General features: G+C 35.7%; 2 protein-coding genes across 2 annotated transcripts in view; both read left to right on the plus strand.

The window, feature by feature from the left end:
• Positions 1 to 9,000, plus strand: part of LOC143385432 (phospholipid-transporting ATPase ABCA3-like) — a 129,058-nt gene extending 120,058 nt beyond the window's left edge. Inside the window, exons 26-31 of the mRNA XM_076840922.2 lie at positions 3,082 to 3,269; positions 3,858 to 4,028; positions 4,412 to 4,602; positions 7,200 to 7,273; positions 7,654 to 7,768; positions 8,825 to 9,000. Of these exons, the coding sequence (XP_076697037.1) occupies positions 3,082 to 3,269; positions 3,858 to 4,028; positions 4,412 to 4,602; positions 7,200 to 7,273; positions 7,654 to 7,768; positions 8,825 to 9,000 (915 nt within the window). The remainder of the gene's footprint in view (positions 1 to 3,081; positions 3,270 to 3,857; positions 4,029 to 4,411; positions 4,603 to 7,199; positions 7,274 to 7,653; positions 7,769 to 8,824) is intronic.
• Positions 9,001 to 9,618: 618 nt separating this feature from the next.
• LOC143385433 (phospholipid-transporting ATPase ABCA3-like) overlaps positions 9,619 to 22,662 on the plus strand; it is a 121,416-nt gene continuing 108,372 nt past the window's right edge. Inside the window, exons 1-5 of the mRNA XM_076840923.2 lie at positions 9,619 to 9,788; positions 13,632 to 13,718; positions 14,297 to 14,561; positions 16,416 to 16,543; positions 18,171 to 18,321. Of these exons, the coding sequence (XP_076697038.2) occupies positions 13,659 to 13,718; positions 14,297 to 14,561; positions 16,416 to 16,543; positions 18,171 to 18,321 (604 nt within the window). The 5' untranslated portion in view covers positions 9,619 to 9,788; positions 13,632 to 13,658. The remainder of the gene's footprint in view (positions 9,789 to 13,631; positions 13,719 to 14,296; positions 14,562 to 16,415; positions 16,544 to 18,170; positions 18,322 to 22,662) is intronic.

Here is a 22,662-nt window from a genome sequence, read left to right on the forward strand (position 1 = left end):
TGGCATGTGTAGCAAAGTGTTTACTTTCTTTAAATAACCAACTCTGTAATAGTTCTTTATTTTTCTAGCAGTCTATGTAGTTGTGTTCAGAGGAAGATTTTTTCACATTTATGGGGTTTCCTTGTGTTTAGGGTGGTAAGAATCATTCCCCGCCCCTTTTCCCCTAAAGTCAATGCAGATGGGGGTGGGTGGGTAAAGGGATGTTTTTAACTAGCATGATAGGTATAGTCAGTTGTGTGGGAAGGTTGTTAGTATTCTTTTATTATGAATCTTGTTTAATACTGTCCATTAGCTCTCATGCCTGGTCAGTAAAATGCTTTATTTTTTTTTTTAATAGAATCTGACTTGGTGGAGTGAGTTTGTTTGTTTGTTTGTTTTGTTGTTATTGTTGTTTTAAAGGAAAAGTAAATGCCGGATTGGGGGATTCTAACACGGGTCTTATGCATGGTGTTAGTCATACTGACTACATTAAACCTCTAATTTTTATTTTTGTTCCAGGCAAACTGATAGGAGAAATATGCACCATTACAATAACTTCTCTGGCTTCAGAAAGCAGACTGTTGGGGTGCCAAATACCTTTTGCCACTTTTTAAGTGGTCTTGGTCTTGGAAATGCCAACCCCATTATTTTAGTGGATGGGTGGGGAAAACAAGATTTCCCCCAAAACCTTTAGTAGGAAAAAGTGGGGTTTTCTTTGTTTTTATTTCCCCCCTCCCCTTTTTGGCTTTTACTTTTAAATCTTAAATGTTAATATTGCAGGCCACAGGCATGACAGGCAATGACCAGATGAAGAACTTATGAAAAAGTGTTCAAAAACTCCTGAATTAGCTAACAGCCTTCTGAATGTGTCACTGTGGTCCACAGAGAAGGCTGGGGAAGGTAGCAAAGAGATGCTGTAACAGCTACTACAGCCTTAAAACAAAGTTGGTGTCTCTTTAGACTTTAAAATTATTCCTATGCAGTTTATTTTATTTTTGTTTAATCAAATAAACAAGAGGGTTTTCCATGAAGGGGGGAGAAGATTGGGTTTTTCTCTGCTAGGGAAATGAACATTTTCAGAATTTTAGAGTATTTTAAATTTATAGTTCAGGATTTTCTGTCACACATTAGGTAATGTGGTGAAAGTTACTGCAAATTATATCTAAAGGGTTGGCTCAGTGCCTGGGTTAAACCCTCTTATCCTGAGAGGTACAATGAGTTAACTTTCCTTTTATTTTAGTCTTTGTCAGTAGTCTTTGGCAGAACCTTCACATATATTGTAAACTTATACAACACAGATTCATCCTTTGTATCCTTATCTCTTGAAATCCCTGATTATCATGGGAAGACTCTCCCAATAGATGCCTTTATTTTGGAAAGATTCTTAGATTTTCTTTCTAAGTCAAAACCAAAATTTATACTTCTCTAGATCTTCAAATGTCTTCAGGGCACACACAACTTTGACATTAGGATTATTAATGAATGTTCTTCATATTTTTCTTTAAAAAAATGTTTGACCTGTTAATTACTTATCTTGTCAGCACTTCTATGTTTTGAAATATGTTAAAGACCAGTGGAGGTAAAGGAAGGTAATCATGGGGAGGGGAGAGGATAGGGAAAGGTGAAGCATTGGGGACTGAAATGGATCAAACATTTTACATGCATTCATGAATATGTCAAAATGAACCCCACTATTTTGTGTAACTATAATGCACTAAAAAATTAAAAATATTTTAAGGTATTTTATTAAAGCTGTTTTGTTGTTTTTGTCAAGGAATTTGATCTTATAAACCTAGTTATAAATGAACTGAAAAGAAGTGCTGGGTTTTTTTAGCTTTATGAATTTATTGATTAACTCATTCAATTTTCAGTCTTCTTTCATTGTGAGTTTTTATTAGACCATGATATCATTTGGAGTTCAGTTTCAAGTTTTCAAACACATTCTTGTAGAATTTTTTATTATTTTTATTTCAAATTTAGTTGCATCATAGTTATGAGTTTTCAATGAGTTAAAGAGATATCAAAATATGCTTTTATAGGATTTTTCAATTATTTACTTAAAAGGTTTGTCCTGAAAAACTGAATCTAACATTCAAGAAAATGAATCTGTTTTCTTTTTAATAGCTTTATGAGTTGACTTCTTAATCATTTATTTAACTCATTTATTACTCTTCCTTGTTTGAAAGTGGCCTCTTCACTATATCCCATATTGCTTAAAATATTTTAAGTTGTATTGAGTTCCCTTAACCCATGAATTAAGGGTTTACTCTTAGAAATTCGTTTCAAATTTCCAAATGTATGAAGAAATTCTAAACATATTCATCATTCTCTGTACTGTATTAAGACTTTCTTTATGATTGCTATGTGACTGAAATAAGAGTTAGGATCCCAACTCTGCTCAACTCTTTTAGGTAATTCTCACAAAGCCACATTACACACAAAAGAGAGATTTAGGACCCTGTTGATAAGCCATCCATCTATCATTACCAACAAGAGTAGAATTTGAACAAACCTAACCTATGTATTGCAGTCCTTCTATAACAATCTTTGATTTCCATATCCTGGCATCCTTTGAGATTGAACTCATGAAGACATATTATAGAAAATAAGACACCATGAATTAAAAATGTTCATCTAATTATTACTTCCAGACTTATTACTATTAATTTTACATCTCTTTTGCTGCTTAGGGTAATCAGACTTCTTTCTTTTACAGGTTGAGTCATTGTTAGACTAACCTTTTTCTTTTACATTCCTCTTCAGATAAATATGTGCATGGTATACTGCTTTAATTTTTAATTATTTTAAATTTATTTTGGATTTGATCTATGGTCTATGATAGGAAGAAAACTTTGTTTTATGAAAACTTACCCTGAATGCATACGTTTATGTACACTTACAATCCTAACACGTGACAGTAGCTTCTAACTACGGTGAATCTGTAACCACTGAATGACAAGAGATTCCTTGCAAGAACTCTGTGAGGCATCAAATCCTCTTAGAGGAATGGCCTAGGGAACTTTAAATCTTTTATGTCATCCATGATTCTTCCATGCTCAATGAGATAATTGATTTATGTCCAATGGTGTTCTCTTATTTTAGGTAAGGTCAAAAATTGGTTATTGTCCACAGTTTGATGCCTTGCTGGATCACATGACTGTTCAGGAAACAATGATAATGTATGCCAGGTTGTGGGGGATCCCTGAGAACGATATTAACTCTTATGTGAACGACATTTTGAAATTGCTAAATCTGCAACCCCATGCTAATAAGCGTACTCAAACTTTGAGGTGAGATACTATGCAGCTTAGTTTTTAGAGCTTCCCTGTGTTTGAAATGAATATTCCCATTAACCTGAGCTATACTTACAAACAAGGAATGACTGTGAAATAATAATTTTCCATGGCTTAGATGCTAGCAACAAAGCTGTGGAGATGAAATTCAAAAACCTTTTATTTGAATCGTAGCCATTGATTATAAAAGACAGCACTCTTTCCCTATTTTGCTATGGTTTTTTGTCTCCCAAATAAGCACAGATATGAGATTCTTTGTTTTGGCCTGGCCACCGTGTAATCCTGAGGAATTCCTAGAATAATGAATTTCACTAGTAAATATCATTGAAATGAATTAGGTAAACAAAGTCATCTTTCTATATTTCAAATGAAATGAGTTGATTTATATATCTGGATTTGTATCTCATGACTTGACAGAGTCATATATAACTGGCATTTTTTTTTTTGACTCTGCTGTTTCCTACAACTCAGTTTTGGGAAACCTTAGCAAATTGTTTCTTATAAATAACAGATGTATATTAAATTACTGATTTGTATGCCTTAATGTGATTCTCCCACTTTTTGTCTCCTTCCTTGACCATGAAGTGGAGGAAACAAACGTAGGCTGAGCACTGCTGTTGCTATAATGGGAAGACCCTTTGTCGTGTTCCTGGATGAGCCATCCACTGGCATGGACCCAGTAGCCCGGCGCCTGCTCTGGAATATAGTGACAAAGACACGTGAGAGTGGCAAAGTTATCATCTTGACCTCTCACAGGTGTGGCTCAGTGGGAAGTCTGGTTGAAGACTATGAAGAGTTGTAGTAACTAAAATGGAGAATTATTTGGGGACAAGAATACTGGACAGTAAACTTTCCAAGTATGTGAGCTCCTTATGAATGGAATCCTAATGAATGGAATATCTGGAATCCTTATTTGGTTCTAGTGAGGAGAAGATGGGAAAATTCAGGTATTCCATTTGAGGATTTGGTCCTCTGCTATTTTGAATTTGAAAATATCTTCATTTCTTGTGATCCTGATGATAGGCAAATTAAACTTCCCATTTAAAAGAGAATCACAATATAGGAATGTTTGAATCACAGAATATCCTCCACTGGAGATGTTTTTAGCCTTACATTGTTCTGGTGTCTTGTTTTTCTAGTATGGAGGAATGTGAGGCTCTCTGTACCAGGCTGGCCATTATGGTGCAGGGAAAGTTCAGGTGCCTGGGCAGCCCTCAACACCTCAAGAACAAGTTTGGAGATGTTTATACCATGTTTGTCAAGTTCAAGACTGGTACAGACCAAAATATAATAGAGGATTTTAAAATATTTATTGCCAGTACTTTCCCAGGTAAGTCAGGTTGTGCTAATAACTTTGTTAGTGAAGTGGTAAATTCATATTTATTGTTCTTGCCATACATATATTTTGTGTTTCTAACAACTTTTTGCTATAAGTTATTGCTACTTTCAACCTCCCTTCAATGAGTTCTTTTGGAGATTTATGTCCCTATAAGTCTTTTGTACCTGATTATGCTAAGAAGTTTGCAGGAAACAAAACAGAAGTTCACCAATCTCTTGTCATATGACTTATTATCTCATGTCATAAATTTTAAAGTTATAAAGATTGAGCATAATTTTTAACATTTTACTTTTCCTTTTTTAATAACTTTTTAATTTATTTATTCATTTTTATGTGGTGCTGAGGATCGAACCCAGGGCCTTGCACGTGCAAGGCAAGCACTCTACTGCTGAACCATAACCCCAGCCCGGAAGTTTGAGAATAATTTTTATTCTTTGAACATCATTTGTATTAGTCTGCCACAACTTCAACAACAAAATGTCACAGACTGAGTGGCCTAAACAACATTTGTCTTCTTACAGTTCTGGAGGTTGGCAGCCTACTAATAAGATGTCAGAAGGTCTAGTTACTACTGAAGCCTCTCTTACTTATAGGACTCTTTTCTATCCACATACACTTCTGGTGTATCTTCCTTTCTTAAAATGATACCAGTCATAGTGGAGTAGGAGCTTCACCCTATGACTTCATATAAACTTAATTACCTCCATAAAGTCCCTGGGGATTAAGGCTTAATATGTACCATGAAAATCTTAAGGTATTTAGTCTTGTACTAAAAAAAATGTAATTCTAGCCCTTTCTTGTCTTAGTCAGAACATAGTTTAAAAATGCAAAAAGATCTACCAAGTGTTTCTCTCTTCTCAAGAATCCTTTTCCTTCTGAGTAACAAATTCACTAAGCACTTTTTGCCTATATGGTACAATGAAAGATATGTGTCAAGGATTTCAGTCATTGTGGGTTTTCATCTTAGCTTTGTCAGGCTGAATAAAATGTAACAGAAATGTCTGTTATGAATTAGGTTAAGGAGTAGGAATTTTATCTTCTATGCAAGGAAAAATGCCATGACTGATTATACAGTAGAAATGGAGATTATAAAATAGATTAAAAAAATAGATGGGGACTGGGGTTGTGGCTCAGAGGTAGAGAGTTTACTTGCGTAGCACATGTGAGGTACTGGGTTTGATCCTCAGCACCACATACAAAAATAAATAAAATAAAATCATTATGTCTATCTACAATTAAAAATATTTTTTAAAAAATAGATGGTAGAACAGTTTGTGTGGGAAGGTAATCAGTGGTCATTGTGACTATGATGTGCCAAAAAAAAAATGTCAAGGGTCAAGGTTTCAGTATGGTGGATTAGAAAAAAAAATCACCTCTTTCTCCACAAGTTGGAAGCAAAATACTAGAGAGCAGTATTCAACAAGGTGGGTTTCTGGAAAAAATGCTTTAGTTCAATAGTGGACAGACAAAGACTTGGAGAAACCCAGATACTCTGGATAATAGAACAAAGATTGAGAAAGAAAGCCTCATTACCAAGTGCACAGCAGCACAGCAAAGGGAAGGGGTAGTGGAGAAATTGAGACACCTAGTAAGCATGACTAGCACAGAAATTAGCACAGTGCAGAAAGGCAGCCTAAACATAACTGATCTGGAATCTACATAACAGGCTGATGCTGGAGAAATTGTTTGTACTTCTCAGAGAAGTATAAAGACCAAAAATAAAAGCATTGGTTAGGAGAGACAAAGAAGGTATTCATTATATATTGATGAAGAGAACAATCCCTTCAAAAAGATATTATGATTAGAAATATATACTCACTGAATGTTGGAGCGCCCAATTTTATAAAACAAACACTACTGGGCATAGAGGGAAACAGACCCTAATACAATATAAGAGGTTGAATTCAGTAGCCTATTCTCAGCAACAGATTATTCAGACAAAAAAAACTAATAAAGAAACATCAGAGTTCAATTACAATATAGATCAAATATACTTAGTAGATATCTACAGAATATCGCAAACATCTGTGGAAGTATACATAGTTTTTTCACCAGCTCATGGAACTTTTTCCAAAACAGATAAATATTTTATGTCGTAAAGTGAGTCTTAGAAAAATGCTTCAAATTTTTAAATAATTTCTTGGATTTTATCATATCTTAATGGAATGGAACTAGAAATCAACAGCAAGAGAAACTACAGAAATTACACAAACACATGGAAATTGGATAATACATTTTTGAATGAACAGTGGGTCACTGAAGAAATCTGGGGAGATATTAAAAGATTCCTAGAATCAAATAAAAACGGAAACACAACATACCAGCATCTGTGGAATACAGCGAAAGCAGTACTAAAGGAAATTTATAGCTGTGAGCACCTCTACACTATAAAAAGAGAGATCTCAAATAAATAATGTAATGATGCATCATGTCATGCATAGCAAAAAGAGTGGGTTATTGGATCATACTCCCTTTTGTATAAATCCTGTCTATTCATCTCAACTGTATATAACATTAAGTAAATGTAGCAATAGTTAGCAGTTTTTTAATCTGTAAAATTATTCTCTTGTTCTGTTTTCCTTTCTTAGGTAGTGCCTTGAAGCAGGAGACTCAAGGGGTCCTTAACTTCTATATTCCCAGCAAGGAAAATAGCTGGGGAAAGGTGATGGGAGCACCCATGCCCTTCTAACGTTATAGGCTAAGAGAGCACTAATGACGGGTAGTATTGGGGATTCTGTCAAGTATTTGGGATTCTGTCATCAGAGCCTTAAGGCTACTTTTCAAATACTCCTTGAGTTTAATGACTGATTTCGGCCCCCAAAATCCTATTGTTAACCCAACAAGAGAATGGAGACAGAGAACTGCCTCCTCTCAACTTCTCAATTACCTATTTTTTTTCTATTTATCATCTCCCACTTCTGTGGTTCTAGCCTTTATCATAAACTTTTGTTAAGTTGTGGAAGAGATGGGAGGCTCATCTGGGTTGAGTACTGGAGGGGAGATTGCAATGGTAACTACACATTTTTATCATTGTTGTTGAAGGTGTTTGGCATTTTGGAGAAAGCCAAAGAGCAATTCGACTTAGAAGACTATTCAGTCAGTCAGATAACACTGGAACAAGTCTTCCTGACCTTTGCTAATGTAGATAAACCAGCAGGTGGCTCTGAAACGCAAGCACAATGAGATTCAGTTGCCACCGGTCACCTCCTAGATACATAAAGGAGCATTTCTCTGTGTGTATATCTTGGTGTAAATATATTTATGCAATAAAGAGTTCCCCAAAAGTGAAAGTTTGCCCGCTTCTTTGCACATTTAGATGAGTGGCCTATATATCTCACATGCACAGATTTATAGCCATTAGGCGAACTATCCTGTTTTCCGTCCTAGAAATATGAAAGAGCAGAATTTATCAGGGTGAGGACAAAGACTCCTATTCCTGAGTATTCTGAATATTTGAATAGAAACATGGAAAATAATGGTACTGTCTTATGAGACAGTCTGGAGAGCAAGAACATAATATTTTAGCAGCTGGTTATGGATAAGAGGGGTTTAAATACACATATTTATACTGTTTCAAAGATTAAGATGCAAGTTGGATTATTATTTCTAAAACTCAAATCAAGATTCTAAATTTGTAGCTGGGAGGACCGCAAGTTAAAAGCCAGCCTCAGCCACTGCAAGGCACTAGGTAACTCAGTGAAACCCTGTTTCTAAAATAAAATTCATAAAGGGCTGGGGATATGGCTCAGTGGTTGAGTGCCCCTAAATTCAATCCTCAATAAAGAAAAAGAAAAAAAAATTCTACATTTGCAAGATAATCTTTGCACCAAGAACGTTTGGAGTTAAAGAACAGAAAGAAAGGGAAAAAAAAAACATGATTTAAAAAGTGTTCTCTTTCCTATTCTCGGCCCACCTATAATTAAGACGGAAAGAAGAAGGAAATTGAAAGAAAACAGGGATCTCTTCTCATTCTTTTTAGGGCCAATTGATTCCCCATAGGCTTCATGAGAAATGTAATTTCCCTTACAGGATTCACGGTTAGATGAGCATACAGAAAGGATAGGCATAGTTGAAATGCAAAACGAAGAGTCCTAAGAAGCTGCTCTACTTTGGGGTGTCTTATCAAGATTTTTATATACTCAGTTGGTTATTGTAAGTAATAAAGTGATATTCTATAGTTATTCTCTGTTCTATTTCTCTTGTCTTTAAAAAGGGGAAAGGAACCATTACCGGGTTATTAACAGGCTTCCACTCAAAAGCAAACAACCGAGGCACCTGCATTACTCAGTAAGAATCCGCACCCATGGCGTGGGGGGCAAAATGCCAAGGAACGTCCTGGGAGCAGAGAAGCTCCTTGTTCTACAGCGTTCCTCTAGCGCCCTCTCCTGACAACTCTTGTCAGTTCAATAGTCCTGCTCCCATTTGGGGTTGAGAGGCAATAAATTCATACCCAGCACATTGCCAGAGAGAATTTGCCTTTTAACAGAATCACGAACCTATGATTTTTGCAGCTGAGCTACTGGGGAGGTGGATGGAGTATGCCAAGAAAAGGGGGCACTAATGTACTTGGGGAAGAAGTCAGGATAATTAAAAACTTGGGTAGGGAGTCCCACATGTTGAGTGGACAAGGGCTGAAGCAACATAGAGTGGACGTTTGGGTAAAGCGCAGGCTCAGTAAAGGGACTAGGAAACAATGTCCTTTGCTTCTAGAGGGCTAGAGCAGCATAGTGAAAGCCAGTGGGCAAACGGGGACTGTGGAGTAGGCGCAGCCTTGAGAGTGTGCGCACTGGGGACACCCCGGCCGCCACACGCGCTACGCACGTCAGCGCTTTTGATTGGTGCGCCCCCTATTTGCGTCCGCATCTTTGATTGGCGCGCGATGCCGAGGCAACGCCCCTGCCCGCGGGCGGCTGCGCAGTGGCTGGCAGTTGGGGAGGGCGAGCGTCCCTCGTCTGCGGAGGCGGGTTGTGAGCCCTGAGCAGTGGGAGTGTGGGCCCTCGGGACCTTTCCTGCTCCTACTTGATTGAGTGGAGTTGCTCTGCTCTACCGCTGCTCCCGGAAGCACACGCTGTGGGAGCCGGAAGGCACGCCCTGTACGCGGACAGACTCTCACTCTCGGGGTGTGAGAGGCGTCGGGCCTTCTGCCCCCACTTGTGGAGACCCACTCGTGAGAGACGGTGCGCATTCCTTTTGGACTTAGGTTAGGGAAAGCGAAGGTTTGGATGCTCGGTGGAAATTGGTTATGGTCCTTTTGCCGGCTGTAGGAGTCTCACCCTGCCTCCCAGTCTCCTCTGCAGTGGATGGAGATAACGCTCACACCCATCTCCCCAGGGCCTGAGGCAGGAGATTGAAGCTATGGGCAAAGTGCGGGCGGAAGGGCGTGTGCACTGGGAGTGCAGGAATGTGAGGAGCCCAGAGTCTCAACTTTAAGGAATTCATGAGTATGTGCTCTCCTCCCCACCAGAAACACAAATGTACACACAAAGCACTAGAAACCCAACCAACACACACGCCCTGAACAACCCCAATTAATCAGACTGATGGACTCAGGAATTTTATTTTGACTAGTTCACAATGTATTGGGGATGATTCAAATTTCTGACTTTTAGGAATTAATCCTACCAGGACATTCTTGTATAAGGCTTTTACTACCCTACCCCCTCCCCCATATATATTTTTGTTCCTGTTAGAGTTAGATGAATACCAAGGGGTGTAATTAATTTTATTATAGGATAAGCAGGGCTTCTCAACTTTGGCACTGTTGTATTTTGTCGCATGGAATTCTTTGTTGCAGGATCCATTCTGTACAACTTCACATCCTCTACTTAGTTGATACCAGACATTGTTAAATGTCCCTCGGATGTGAGGCAAAGCTGCCCCACTAGTTGAAAACCACTGGTTAGCTATTTCACTTCTTTAAGAAATTGCTAAAGCATTCTTTGCACACTCACTAGTGATTGATGAGTCTTTTTTGCTCTACGTGCTCTCCAAAGGATTGACAACATTTTTTGACGTCACTGATTTAGCCATTGTCATGTGTGTGTCAAGATACCTTGTTTTAGTTTTCATTTGTATTTCACTGAGAGCTTATGATGTTAAACTATTTTTCCTGTTCAGGTTTTTTTCCCCCATTAAAAATTAATACTGGCTTGTAGCAGTGATTTATATACTCTGGATATAAATCTCTTGTTAGATATCTGTGTTAAAAATACTTTCTTTCAATCTGTGGCTTTTTTTTTCGTTTTTCAAAAATTTAATTTTTAAAATTTCTTTTTTAGTTAACAAAATGATTAGCACGTACAACGTGTTTTGAAATATGTATAATCGTAAAGTGGGCTAAATTAAGCATAATAAATGCAAAATCACATACTTTTTGTGGTGAGAACATTTAAACTTTAAATAACTTTTGAGAATATAGTGCATTGTTATTAGCTATAATCACCATGTCATATAATAGGTCTCTTGAATGTATTTCTCCTATGTAATTGAAATTTTATATTCTTTGACCAATATCCTTCTGACCCCCACAACACCCTTACCCCACCCAGTCCCTGCTAATCTACAATTGCACTTCCTTAGATTTCATGTATAAGTGAGATTGTGTGGTATTTGCTTGGCTTATTCACTTAACATAATGACCTCCAATTCCATACATATTAATAAATGACAGAATTTCATTTTTCTTTATAGCTGAATAATATACACATTTTTAATCCATTCATTAGTTGATGAGTGCTTATATTGATTACCTATATTGGATACTGAAATACTGCCATGAATGTGGGATTTGCAGATCTCTTTGATGTAATGATTTCATTTCTGTTGAATATAAAACTAGTTGTGAGATTGCTGGAACATGATAGTTCTAGTTTTAATTTTTGAGGAACTTTTGTACTGTTTTTTTGATAATGACTGTATCTGTCTTTTTTGACAAAAGCAATTCTAATAGGTATGAAGGGATATATCACTTTGGTCTTAATTTGAATTTCTCTGATGATATTGAGTATTTTTTGATAGACTTGTTAGCCATTTATATGTCTTCTTTTAAGAAATGTCTATTCAAATTATTTAAAAATCTGATTATTTGTTTTCTTTCTGTTGCGTTTCTTTTTTCTTATCTACTTTGGATATTAACCCCTTTGAAAGTGTTTTTGCCCATGTTGTGGTCCTTTCTTCACTCTGTCAATTGTTTCCTTAGCTGTGTAGAAGCTTGTTAGATTGGTGTAATTCTATTTATTTTTGTTTGGGGTCTTGTCAAAAAAAAAAAAAAAACAGCGTTTGCCTTTTTCAGTATCCTTAAGCATTTTCTTTATCTTCTAGTAGTTTCATAGTTTCAGGTCTACATTTACGTTTTAAATGCATTTTGAGTTTATCTTTATAACTGATGAGAAATATAGGGTTTAGTTTCATGCTTCTGCATGTGGATATCCAATTTTCTTAGCACTACTTATTGAAAAGACTGTCCTTTCTCCAATGCATGTTCTTAGCACCTTTGTCTAAAATCACTTGGCTGTAAATGTGTGGATTTACTTCTGGGCTGTAGTCTGTGTGTCTGTACTTTTGGATACTTTGTGTTATATTTTGAGGTCAAGTAGTATAATGCCTTCTGATTTATTCTTTTTGCTAAAGATGGCTTTGGCTATTAAAAGGTGTGTGTGTGTGTGTGTGTGTGTGTGTGTGAGAGAGAGAGAGAGAGAGAGAGAGAGAGAGAGAGAGACCATATGAATTTTAGGATTTTTTTCCAGTTCTTTGAATAATACCATTGGTCTTTTGATAGTGACTGCATTGAATCTGTAGATAGCTTTGAGTAGCCATACATGTTTTCTTGATTTTAGCTTTTATGGGCAGACATTTTAGATGTTGATTTGAGTCTTTATCATCTAGTTTAAGAAAGTAGCAATAGAGATTTTCTGTTTTTATGTATGTGTTATATTCAGAAAGAGTATTTGCAGGTGTAATTGACTCTAGCATCATGTTATTTTCTCCAGAGAAAATTGTTTTATGCCAGGCAGCTGAGGGCAATTGCAGTCTAAAGATTGTGATTGTTTGAGGCTAGATTGCAATCCCTGCAAAGGCCAGTCTCCCTCAGGTTCATCTTTAATTATAAGGTGAAATCCTAATCTCATGTCTCACATATCTGGTCCTGAATTTGAACGCTCTTTCTCATAGTCCCAAGAATTCAATCTGGTGTTCAGGTTATTTGGTATTGTTAGAGCTGGGATTTTTATTTAAACAGTCTGATTTCAGATTCCTAGTATTAAACATAACCTGCTGTGCCATCCACACCATGAGGGATGGGTTTTATTTGTTTTGTTACCTATTATACACCTTTTCTAATAGGGCACAAATTTGCAGAACAAATGTTTATTAAAATACAAAAATTAATCCATAAATTAGTCCATAAATTAATAAGAACTAACTTCATTTTTGCTGCTCTAAAAAAATGCTAAAGACTGCATGCATGGCTTATAAATAGAAATTTATTGCTCACAGTTTTGGAGGCTGGGACATCACAGGTTCATATGCTGGCAGATTCAGTGTATTGGGAGGTCCCTTTCCTGGTTCACAGGTGGTCTTTTATTTATGTCTTCTTATAGTGTAAAGGATGAGGGATCTCTCTGGGACACTAATTCCATTCAAATCACATCCCAAAGTCCCTATTTTTAAATACCGTCAAATTGACTGTTAGGATTTAACGTGAATTTGTGGGGGACATAAACATTTAGTCTGTGGCAGTCATTTCCAAACCTAGAAACTTGCCTCAATAACTCATTGATCTTTGTTTTGTATTTGACATTTTTTACATATTAGAATCTCCATAGATATTGAATAAGTTAAAAATTAGGGATAAACTACTTCTCAAATAGTTCAAATGCTTATTCTTTCTTATTGTCATCTTTAAAACTTGATTAGAAAATTAAGTGATTTAAATTTAACTTACTCTTTGAAAATCTACATGTCATTAATCTTAATTTTCTTTTCTTCAAAAAAAAAAAAAAACAACTTTGCTCCCTCCATAGAGTTGGACTTCCACTCCTTTTAGAAGAATGAATTTGTTTGGGTACAAAAAACTTATGATTCTTCTCTGGAAGAATTTTACTTTGAAGGTAAGTTGCATTGTTTATATTATTGTTGTATACACTATTTATATACAGTACAGAGGCCACTGGGTGAAATTCTGACAACCTAATCACTGAATTTCAGTTTATATTGTTTTACTTTTCTTAGATCCAGGACTGGGGCTATGTGATCCAGACAGAATCTCCACAGAGTGAAATAATAGCAGATTATAGAAAGGGGGAAAAAAGGCAATCCACAAAACTGCTACTATCATAGAGTAAAGCTGTGCTTATTGTCTATCTATTTTTTATGCAGTATCTTGTTAATATAAAAAAAATTAGCCACTGGGTATGGTGGTGCATGCCTGGAATCTCAGTAGCTCCAGAGGTTGAGACAGGAGGATGGCGAGTTCAAAGTTAGCCTCAGCAATGGTGAGGCACTAAGCAACTTAGTGAAACCCTTTTTCTAAATAAAATACAAAATAGGGCAGGAGATGTGGGTTAGTAGTTGAGTGCCCCTGAGTTTAATCCCCAGTTACCCACCCTCCACCCCCCAAAATTAGCCATTTGCGTACCTAATGATCTCTGAGGAAAATCAACATAATCTTGTTTTTTCACTCTTATAGAGGCGGAAACTTGTGGCTTTAGTTGTGGAAATAATTCTGACAATTTCATTTGGTATTATACTTTTGGCAATACGCAAGTTTATTATCATAAAGAAGATTGGACCTTTCAGTTACAATGCTCATCCCATCAATGATTTGCCTTCATTCATCAGATCTCCTGTCACTATTTCTTATCCTTGGGAATTGGTTTACGTGCCTTCCAAAAGTATTGTGGTACAGAATATTGTTGAAAATGTGAAAAGAGATTTAAACACTAATTTGAAAGGTCAGAAATTAAAGTTTTCTGAAAAAGCATTATTAAATTGTTTTAGCAAAAACATATTTGTAATCTTTTTAATTGGGCATTCACCTTCGAAGGAAAACATTGTAGTATGATATTATAAACTTGAGGGTTAAATTTTAAAAATCGTTTTGCCCCCATCGAGCCAAGAATAAATGCTTACTATTAACCCTCTTCTTACACTGATAAATCTTCAGTTTCATATCATAACTTCTCATCAGCAGTAGTCCCTAAGGAACAATCACAGGTTTCTTTGATATCATGTTTGTATCACAAAATAACATACCTGTTGGCATTTTGGACTAGAAAAACAATACTTTTTTTTTTTCAAAACAAATTGGGTTATCCTTGATATCATCCCCAGCCCTTTTGAGACACAGTAGTGTACTCAGACTTGTGCTAGAATATTGGATACTCCCCCTGGCCATAAATTACCAGTATTAATAGCAAGTCCAGAGAAATCCACGTCCTGGTAAGTGCCCTGAGACTTGTGGAAGTTGGTGAATGATTTTTAAAAGGGAAGAATAATGGCATCAGAGTATGAACTGGTCCTATGGAGTCACATCTGAAGCTGGGATGTGTTTAATTCATCTAATGATGGAATGCCATCAACCTTGGGGAATGGTTTACATTGCTAACTAGAGGTCAGCTTTGAAGTTTGGGCACAAAAAATATACCAGTAGGCTGGATCCTTCTAGTGGCTGCCTCAAGTACATGCCTTTAAGATAAATTATTGTGAATTCATGGCATCTCCCAGGCTAAACATTATCCAAGGGTCACCAGAATCAGGGTCACCTCCATAATTTGACTTCATACTTCTTCCTTAAGCAAGGCTATTCCTTTGTTTTATGACACTTATAGGAATGACTCATTTTTATGCAAATGTAAAGCAAGTATCCAGCCAACACAGTCACTTAAATGCAGATGTTTTAAAGGATGAAATACTCACCAAGATCTCATGTTTCCTAAACAGAAAAACCACTAATATGGAAGATAATTCTTTGGAGTTGAGTTTTGTTATGTTTATAGAATTGTTTGTAAAAAAAAATGAATGGAGAAAAGTAGCTAAAGGAATTGACTTTATGATAGTCTTTGTGAGATACAGAAATGATGACATACCTTGCAGTCCAGGTGACAAGTGTGGCAGAGTGTACTTTGGGAGTAGGAACTTTGAAAGCATGAGATAGTACTTGTAATGAGGATGATGGTACCATTGGAAAAATTGTGACAGTCAAGTCTTTTAAGTTTTAGTAATGAAACTTCATAGACATTTATTTTCATGCTTGGGCTGTTGGAATTCTTTGGTATCCTGTTTACTCCTAGTAAGATCTTTAGCATACACAAATGCCTATACAGATATATTAAATGACTGTGTATTTTGACTTTGAGGGATACAAATAGCACCATAGCCTTTTCTAATATCAATTAGGTTAAATGTTTAGGCCAAAGTCATTCATTGATCAATTCAAATACTAAAATATTATTACCTCACATATTAAGGGAATCTTTTATTCATATATCATGGTATATAGTACTTTGAATAGATTGCATTTGATCAATTTTTTTCTAATTTCCTTCAAGACAGAAATTTCAAAATGCTCTTTAGAGCATTCTTTATCCCTTTGCTTTCCTCAGTATGTATTTTATTATTATTTTAAACTTGTGATAATTTTAAAACTCCCAAATATCCATTAGTTTGTTATGTTAATATTTGAGTAACAGAGTTTTGAAATTTATGACATTTGATGGCCTTTCATTCATCTCACAGATAGGAGGAAGGGCTATCATACATTTTTCCTTTATATGGACAACTCATGAACTAAATTTTTCTTTTTTTAGTTATAGGCTTTTCTTCAGAAAGAGCTTTTGAAGATTATGTTGAGCAAACTAATAACTCTAAAAATGTTCTGGCTGCTATTGTATTTGATCATGTCTTCCAAAGTACCAATGATCCTCTCCCACTTAAGGTGAGAAAGCTTTATGTAGAAACCTCATAATTGTACAGTTTATTTCCAGAGATTTAATGAAATGGAGGTATCATTCCATTAAATAATGAGGAGACTATAACTTGTGCAAAATCATACATGGCAGATGCTTGAATGGTGTTTGTGCATTTATTGAGCCAGTGTTTTGTGATGTGGAAAGACTCATAATCACCACCTACCAGACCTTATTCATAAACTGGCGTCATAGAAAACACTGGCAATTAAGTATATAACTCAATAAAAATTAAGTTAAGAAAAAAGTCAAGAGAATATGTTAAATAAAATTTGATACAATAAAATGTGTTAAATAAAATTTTATTGTTAAATTAAAAAAAAAATAAGGATATATCTTTGTCCTGTATCTGATATGGTAGCTGTCTCTAATTCCACGATGCTGAAGTAAATTCCCATTTCCTAACACCTGATGTGATAAAGTATGCACATCTTCACTAGCCAGGTTGAATCAGAATTAGGACATCTGTAAACACTGAGGAATACTCTGATAACCAAGTATACAATATAGATGTGTGTGAAGCCAGAATTCTGCACTTAGGATATATATGATTGTCAGTGAAACAAAAGGGTAAGGAAGATCATCTCTTTGGTGTAGGAAGTTGTAGATATCCTTTCTTTCTGTCCTGTCACTTCCACACTGACTTCCTATGTGTTAACTTTCCTCAAGTGACTGACTCAGTGTTGGCTGATGCAGATAAAGGCTCAACAGTGTATATAAAACCTGGTAAAAATGTTTTTGGTGCAATTACAAACCTCATCTCTTCTTGGTTCTGTATAGTCTCCCTCACCCAGTTCCCTCACTTGCCTTACTCTTATTTTTATAATTGTGCTGTGATACTACATTGTCTCTCCTGCCTATGTATACTTCATCCCCACATAAACATATCTCATCACTGAATTTATACTTAATATCTAGATGTTGTGCTCCTTCAGGAACAGGAGCTCTCTCTGAGCATGTAACAAGATTCTTACCTGCCCCTGCTTACATTACTGATTTTTTCTGGCCTGACCTTCTGACCTGCCAATTCTTGGTCCATATGTTGTCTCAGAAAACTACTTAGGCCTAATATGATATACCTTAAAGTATACTCAGCTATCCAGAATTATTATTATCTTTTCATTAAACAATAAATTATGTAATGGTAATCATTTACATCTTATATCCCTTCTCTGTCTTCCTGTAAGATTCTTATGTTGCAGTCACTTCTAGAAGAGGAAGAGATTTTCCTCTTAGAACACTTGACTGACATTGACTGACAAATGGGAAGAGTAATAATAATGCCTTTTGGAATATGTATTCTCAGTATGCATGCCAGCTTTCTGTCTAAGGAAAGATAAATTCACAATGATGTACAGTTTGCTACTGTATGTGCTTACTGCAAACCTACAATATATATCTAAAAGTTATTGACACTTGGAAAAAAGAGGACAGATTTAAGGGTAGTAGGCTTAAATTTTGATGGTATCTGAACAGATGATGTGCCTTACGGCAAGTTTTCTCTCACGTCTTGATGTTCAGAATCTACTTTGATGCTTGTCAGTATATTTATATATTTTTTGCTTTATGGATATTGTGTTTTATTGTTCCTCCTAGGTTAAATATTATCTACGTTTCAGTAGTTTAAAGAAGAACAACAAGTTTGGGGGTTCATTTGAAGCAAGTAGCTGGTTGACAAATTCTCTCTTTCCATCGGTGCCTCCTGTGGGACCCAGAAACCAACAAGAAGAAGATGGGGGAAGTCCTGGTAAGTAGATTTTTAATCATACATCTCTTAATAGTCTGTTTCATAATAAGAACTCATGTTTCCACCTTGTGATGAAAGCTGTTTAATCATTTTGTATGCAGGGAAGCTTTGATAAGCTGAACTTCAGAAAGGACAAGCCCTTCATGGGTGAGCAGAGAGCTCTTGTGGCTTTCATGCCTGGAAACAAATGCCTGATATGGGTGCAAATGTGTCAATCATAGCTAGAGGCAGTCTGTATACATGGGAAAGTGTTTGACAATAATATGGACTAGTAAGATGGACACAAATCTGAAGAGCTCTCCCTCCTCAAAAAATAATGTTTCAATTCAACTATTTTCTTTCCCCTAGTCCTAGGATTTTTGTGAAGTAGCCAACAGTGGAAGTGTGCTAGAAGGCAAAGAGAGCTCATGCAGTCTGTGGGACCTAATTGAATTAAACCCTAAGGAAAACCCAAACTCTCTGAAACTATAGACCTACCTGTCCTGCTTATAAGATGAAGAGATCGGGAATTTCAGGAGAGACATGCCAATACTGAAACCTTGAGGCTGTCTCTCCCTCTGGAGATAGCCCACATTGTCCCCTTGCTTTACCCCAAAGGATCTCTGTTTTGATATTGCCCCATTCTCCCTTAAGTGGATATCTACTTCTGTGCCTTAAAAATTTTAAAGTAGATATTATTGAACAAAAATACAATATGTTAAATAAATTCATATATGAGATTAATAGCATACAGAACATGACAAAATAGTCAATAAATTTGAAGATACATAGTATACATTTTGCAGAGAAAGATGAGGACTGACATTACTTGATCATATATACAAATGAAGTACTTTGATGCCACAGTATGTATGAAACTTGAAAACAATATGCTAAGTGAAAAAAGGTCACATATTGTATGATTCCATTTACATAGAACATGCAGAATAGAAAAGTCTGTAGAGACCAAATATTTGTGTTTTCCAGGGACTATGAGGAGGAAGGAATGGGAAGTAAATGTGTAATATAGGTGTGGGGTTTCCTTTGGGGAAATTGAAAATGTTTTGGGACTAGGTAGAAGTATTTGTTGCATAATACTATGAATGTACTAAATACCACAAAATTCTGCACTTTAAAATTATTAATTTTATGTGATAGGAATAAAGAGAAATGAGTTTTCTATCTCTGATGATTAATCTTCATCATATTCAACTTGATTGGATTGAAAGACTCTTCCTAACTAGTAAAGCATACTGCTGGGTGTGTTTGTCAGGGTGTTTCCAGAGATAATTGGCATGTGGGCAGCAGAATGAGGGGAAAGATATGCCCTGAATGTGGGTAACACCATCTAGTAGGCTAGAGGCCCAGATGGAACAAAACTCAAGTTTGATTCTTCTTGAGCAAGTTTATCTACTGCTGTCTGTCACCCATGGACCTTAGATGCCAGTTTCTTCAGTTTTTTTGTGTACACTCACACCAGCAACTCTCTAAGGTTTCTAGGACTTTAGCCTCAGAATGAGACTGTATTATTGGTCCCTTTGTTCTGAGGCTTCTGGCTTCTTTGAGCAGAAGGGGTTTCTCTAGCTTTTTTGTATGTAGACAGTCATTGTGGGACTGCCCAAACTCTGATCATATAAGTTGATCTAATAAGTCCTCCTTTCTCCTCTTTTATTGGTTCTGTTCATAACTAATAAGAATCAGTCAGATGATAGTATTAAATGTTTCGTATTTGGAATTGGAGGTATCATAAGTAAAGAGAAAGAAAAGGGGTACCAAATGTGTTTGAAGTTCTATTGGACATTTTTCAAATTCGATGAAAATTGTAAATTGGTATGTCAAAGAAGTTCTAAAAACCTCAGTCTGGATAAATATATCTACCATAATCATATACATAAATTGTAGAAAATCTGAAAAGAAAATCTGACAGGAACTTGTCAAAAAAAGATATATTACATATAATCGATTTTCATTATCTTCAGTGATTATATTCTTTAAAGTTGTCAAGAATACTAAATTAGCAAAATGTTTAATCATTGTTCCAGGGGAAATATAGGATTAGGTTTCTATAAGCAATTGGTCACAACATTTTTGTTAACTCATCAACATATAGTCTAGTTTTATGGGTGTTTCTGTTTTTAAAATCTTAATATCTGAGGTTGATTTGTAACACTGTAACACAACACATTGGCACTGTAATTCAAAAAGAATATTACAGACTTCTTGTTCTTAGAGAACATTGAATTTTAAAGGTGAACTTACCAGCCAAAAGCATAAAAATGTGGAAAACTGATATCAAAAGTCACATACTTACAGTTTGAGAGCTGTAAGAAAAAGAATTACCCTAATCTAAACAACAGAATTTTTTTAAAAGGAGGGTAAAGAAGAACCTCAAGGACAGATGGAGTTATCAAAAAAATCTAATACAATGGAAGGAGGCCCTCATCATTATACAAAATACATATATGATGGTGTGAGGGGGGAAGGAAATAAAAGAGAGAAATGTGTCACAGTAGATTGGGTAGAGAGAGGTGATGGGAGGGGAGGGGAAAGGAGAGGGGGATAGGGAGGGCAGCAGAATACAGCAGACACTAGTATTGCTATATGTATATACGTGGCTGTATAACCAATGTGATCCTGCAATCTGTACACATGGAAAAATGAGAATTCATACTCCATTGAATAAAATGTTTGATATGTCAAGATCATTGTATTGTCTCGAGCAACTAATAAAAAAATAAAAATGAAAAAATTCTAATACACTATCAAAGACTTCGATGAAGAGAAGAAAGAGAACAAAGCTGGGGGGTGGGAAACACAAGGGATAATTGTTATGTTCCTCATGACAAAAACATTCCTCTTCCCATCACGGGAAGGAGAATGCCAGTCATTCAGTGAGACCGCCTCCCACAGAAAATGACTGAAAGTTTCTCAGATTTGAAAAGAGACAGAAATCCACTGAAAACTAAAGACAAAAAAAAGAAATCTTGAAAGCAGCTAGAGGAAAATTAACATGTTACATACAGGGGAAAACAGTATGTATGACAGCCTATTTCACAAACCATGGACATTAAAAGGAAATTGTAATTAATCAAATTACATTTTTATGTATGTACAATTGTGTTATGACAAGAACAAGACCCATTGTTCTATATATTTAATATGCACCAATAATCAAGGGGAAATTGTAAAATCTCAAGCATGGAAAGAAAATGTGTTGCCAGCAGAACATCCTAAGAGAATAACTAAAGGAAATTCTCTAAACATAAAGGAACTGATTTTTTTTTTAAAAAAGAAAACCTGAAAACATCAGGAAGGAAGAATATTATAGGCAAAAATATGGGTAAATATAATAGATTTTTCTTGAATTTTCTGAAGTATGTTTGATGGTTGAAGCAAAAATTTTAACACTGGTGAATGTGGTTCACATTATAAGTAAAAAAAATTGTCAATTCTATTATAAATGAAGGAGAATAAATGTATATAAAGGGAGTTGAAATTTTCGTACTTAGAATTATACTAGTTAGTTGTGAAAAAAATATTTGTATATAATGTAATACAGAGAATAATGACTAACAAAGCTATGTGAAGAGTTAGTTAAGCAAAAACTATGGATTAAATCAAATGGTTGAACATATATAAGATTGAAATACCAAAAGGAGAAGTAAGAAAGAATAGAGCAAAAATTTTTTGAGGAATTAATGACTAAGAATTTTCTAAAAGATGACAGACAATAAACCACAAACCCCAAAAAAGCTTAGAGAACATCAAGCAGGATTAAAATAGAAGCAAACAAATGGAACTCCCCATTTAGTCATATCTTACTCACACTATATAAAATCAGTGACAAACAACAATAAATATGGGCAAGATTATTGGGAAAGGGGTACACTCATACATTGCTGGTGGGACTGCAAATTGGTGCAGCCACTCTGGAAAGCAGTACAACAATTCCTCAGAAAACTTGGAATGGAACTGCCATTTGACCCAGTTATCCCACTCCATGGTATATATCCAAAGGAGTTAAAATATATACTACAGTACAGTGATGCAGCCACATCAATGTTTGTAGCATCTCAACTCACAATAGCTAAGCTATGGAACTAACCTAGATCATAATTAGAATAAGATATATTCCATGTATATATAATATGTCAACAGATGCATAAAGAAACTGTGGCATATATACATGATGGAATGTTACTCAGCCATTAAGAAGAATAACTTTATGACATTTGCCAGCAAATGGATTAATCTGGAGATTGTCATACTAAATGAAATAAACTAATCCCAAAAAACAAAAGGCAAATGTTCTCTCTGATATGCAAATGCTAACACACAACAAAGGAGGGAGGGGAAGAATAG

This window comes from Callospermophilus lateralis, chromosome 19 (genome assembly GCF_048772815.1).
Source record: "Callospermophilus lateralis isolate mCalLat2 chromosome 19, mCalLat2.hap1, whole genome shotgun sequence".
NCBI lineage: Eukaryota > Metazoa > Chordata > Mammalia > Rodentia > Sciuridae > Callospermophilus > Callospermophilus lateralis.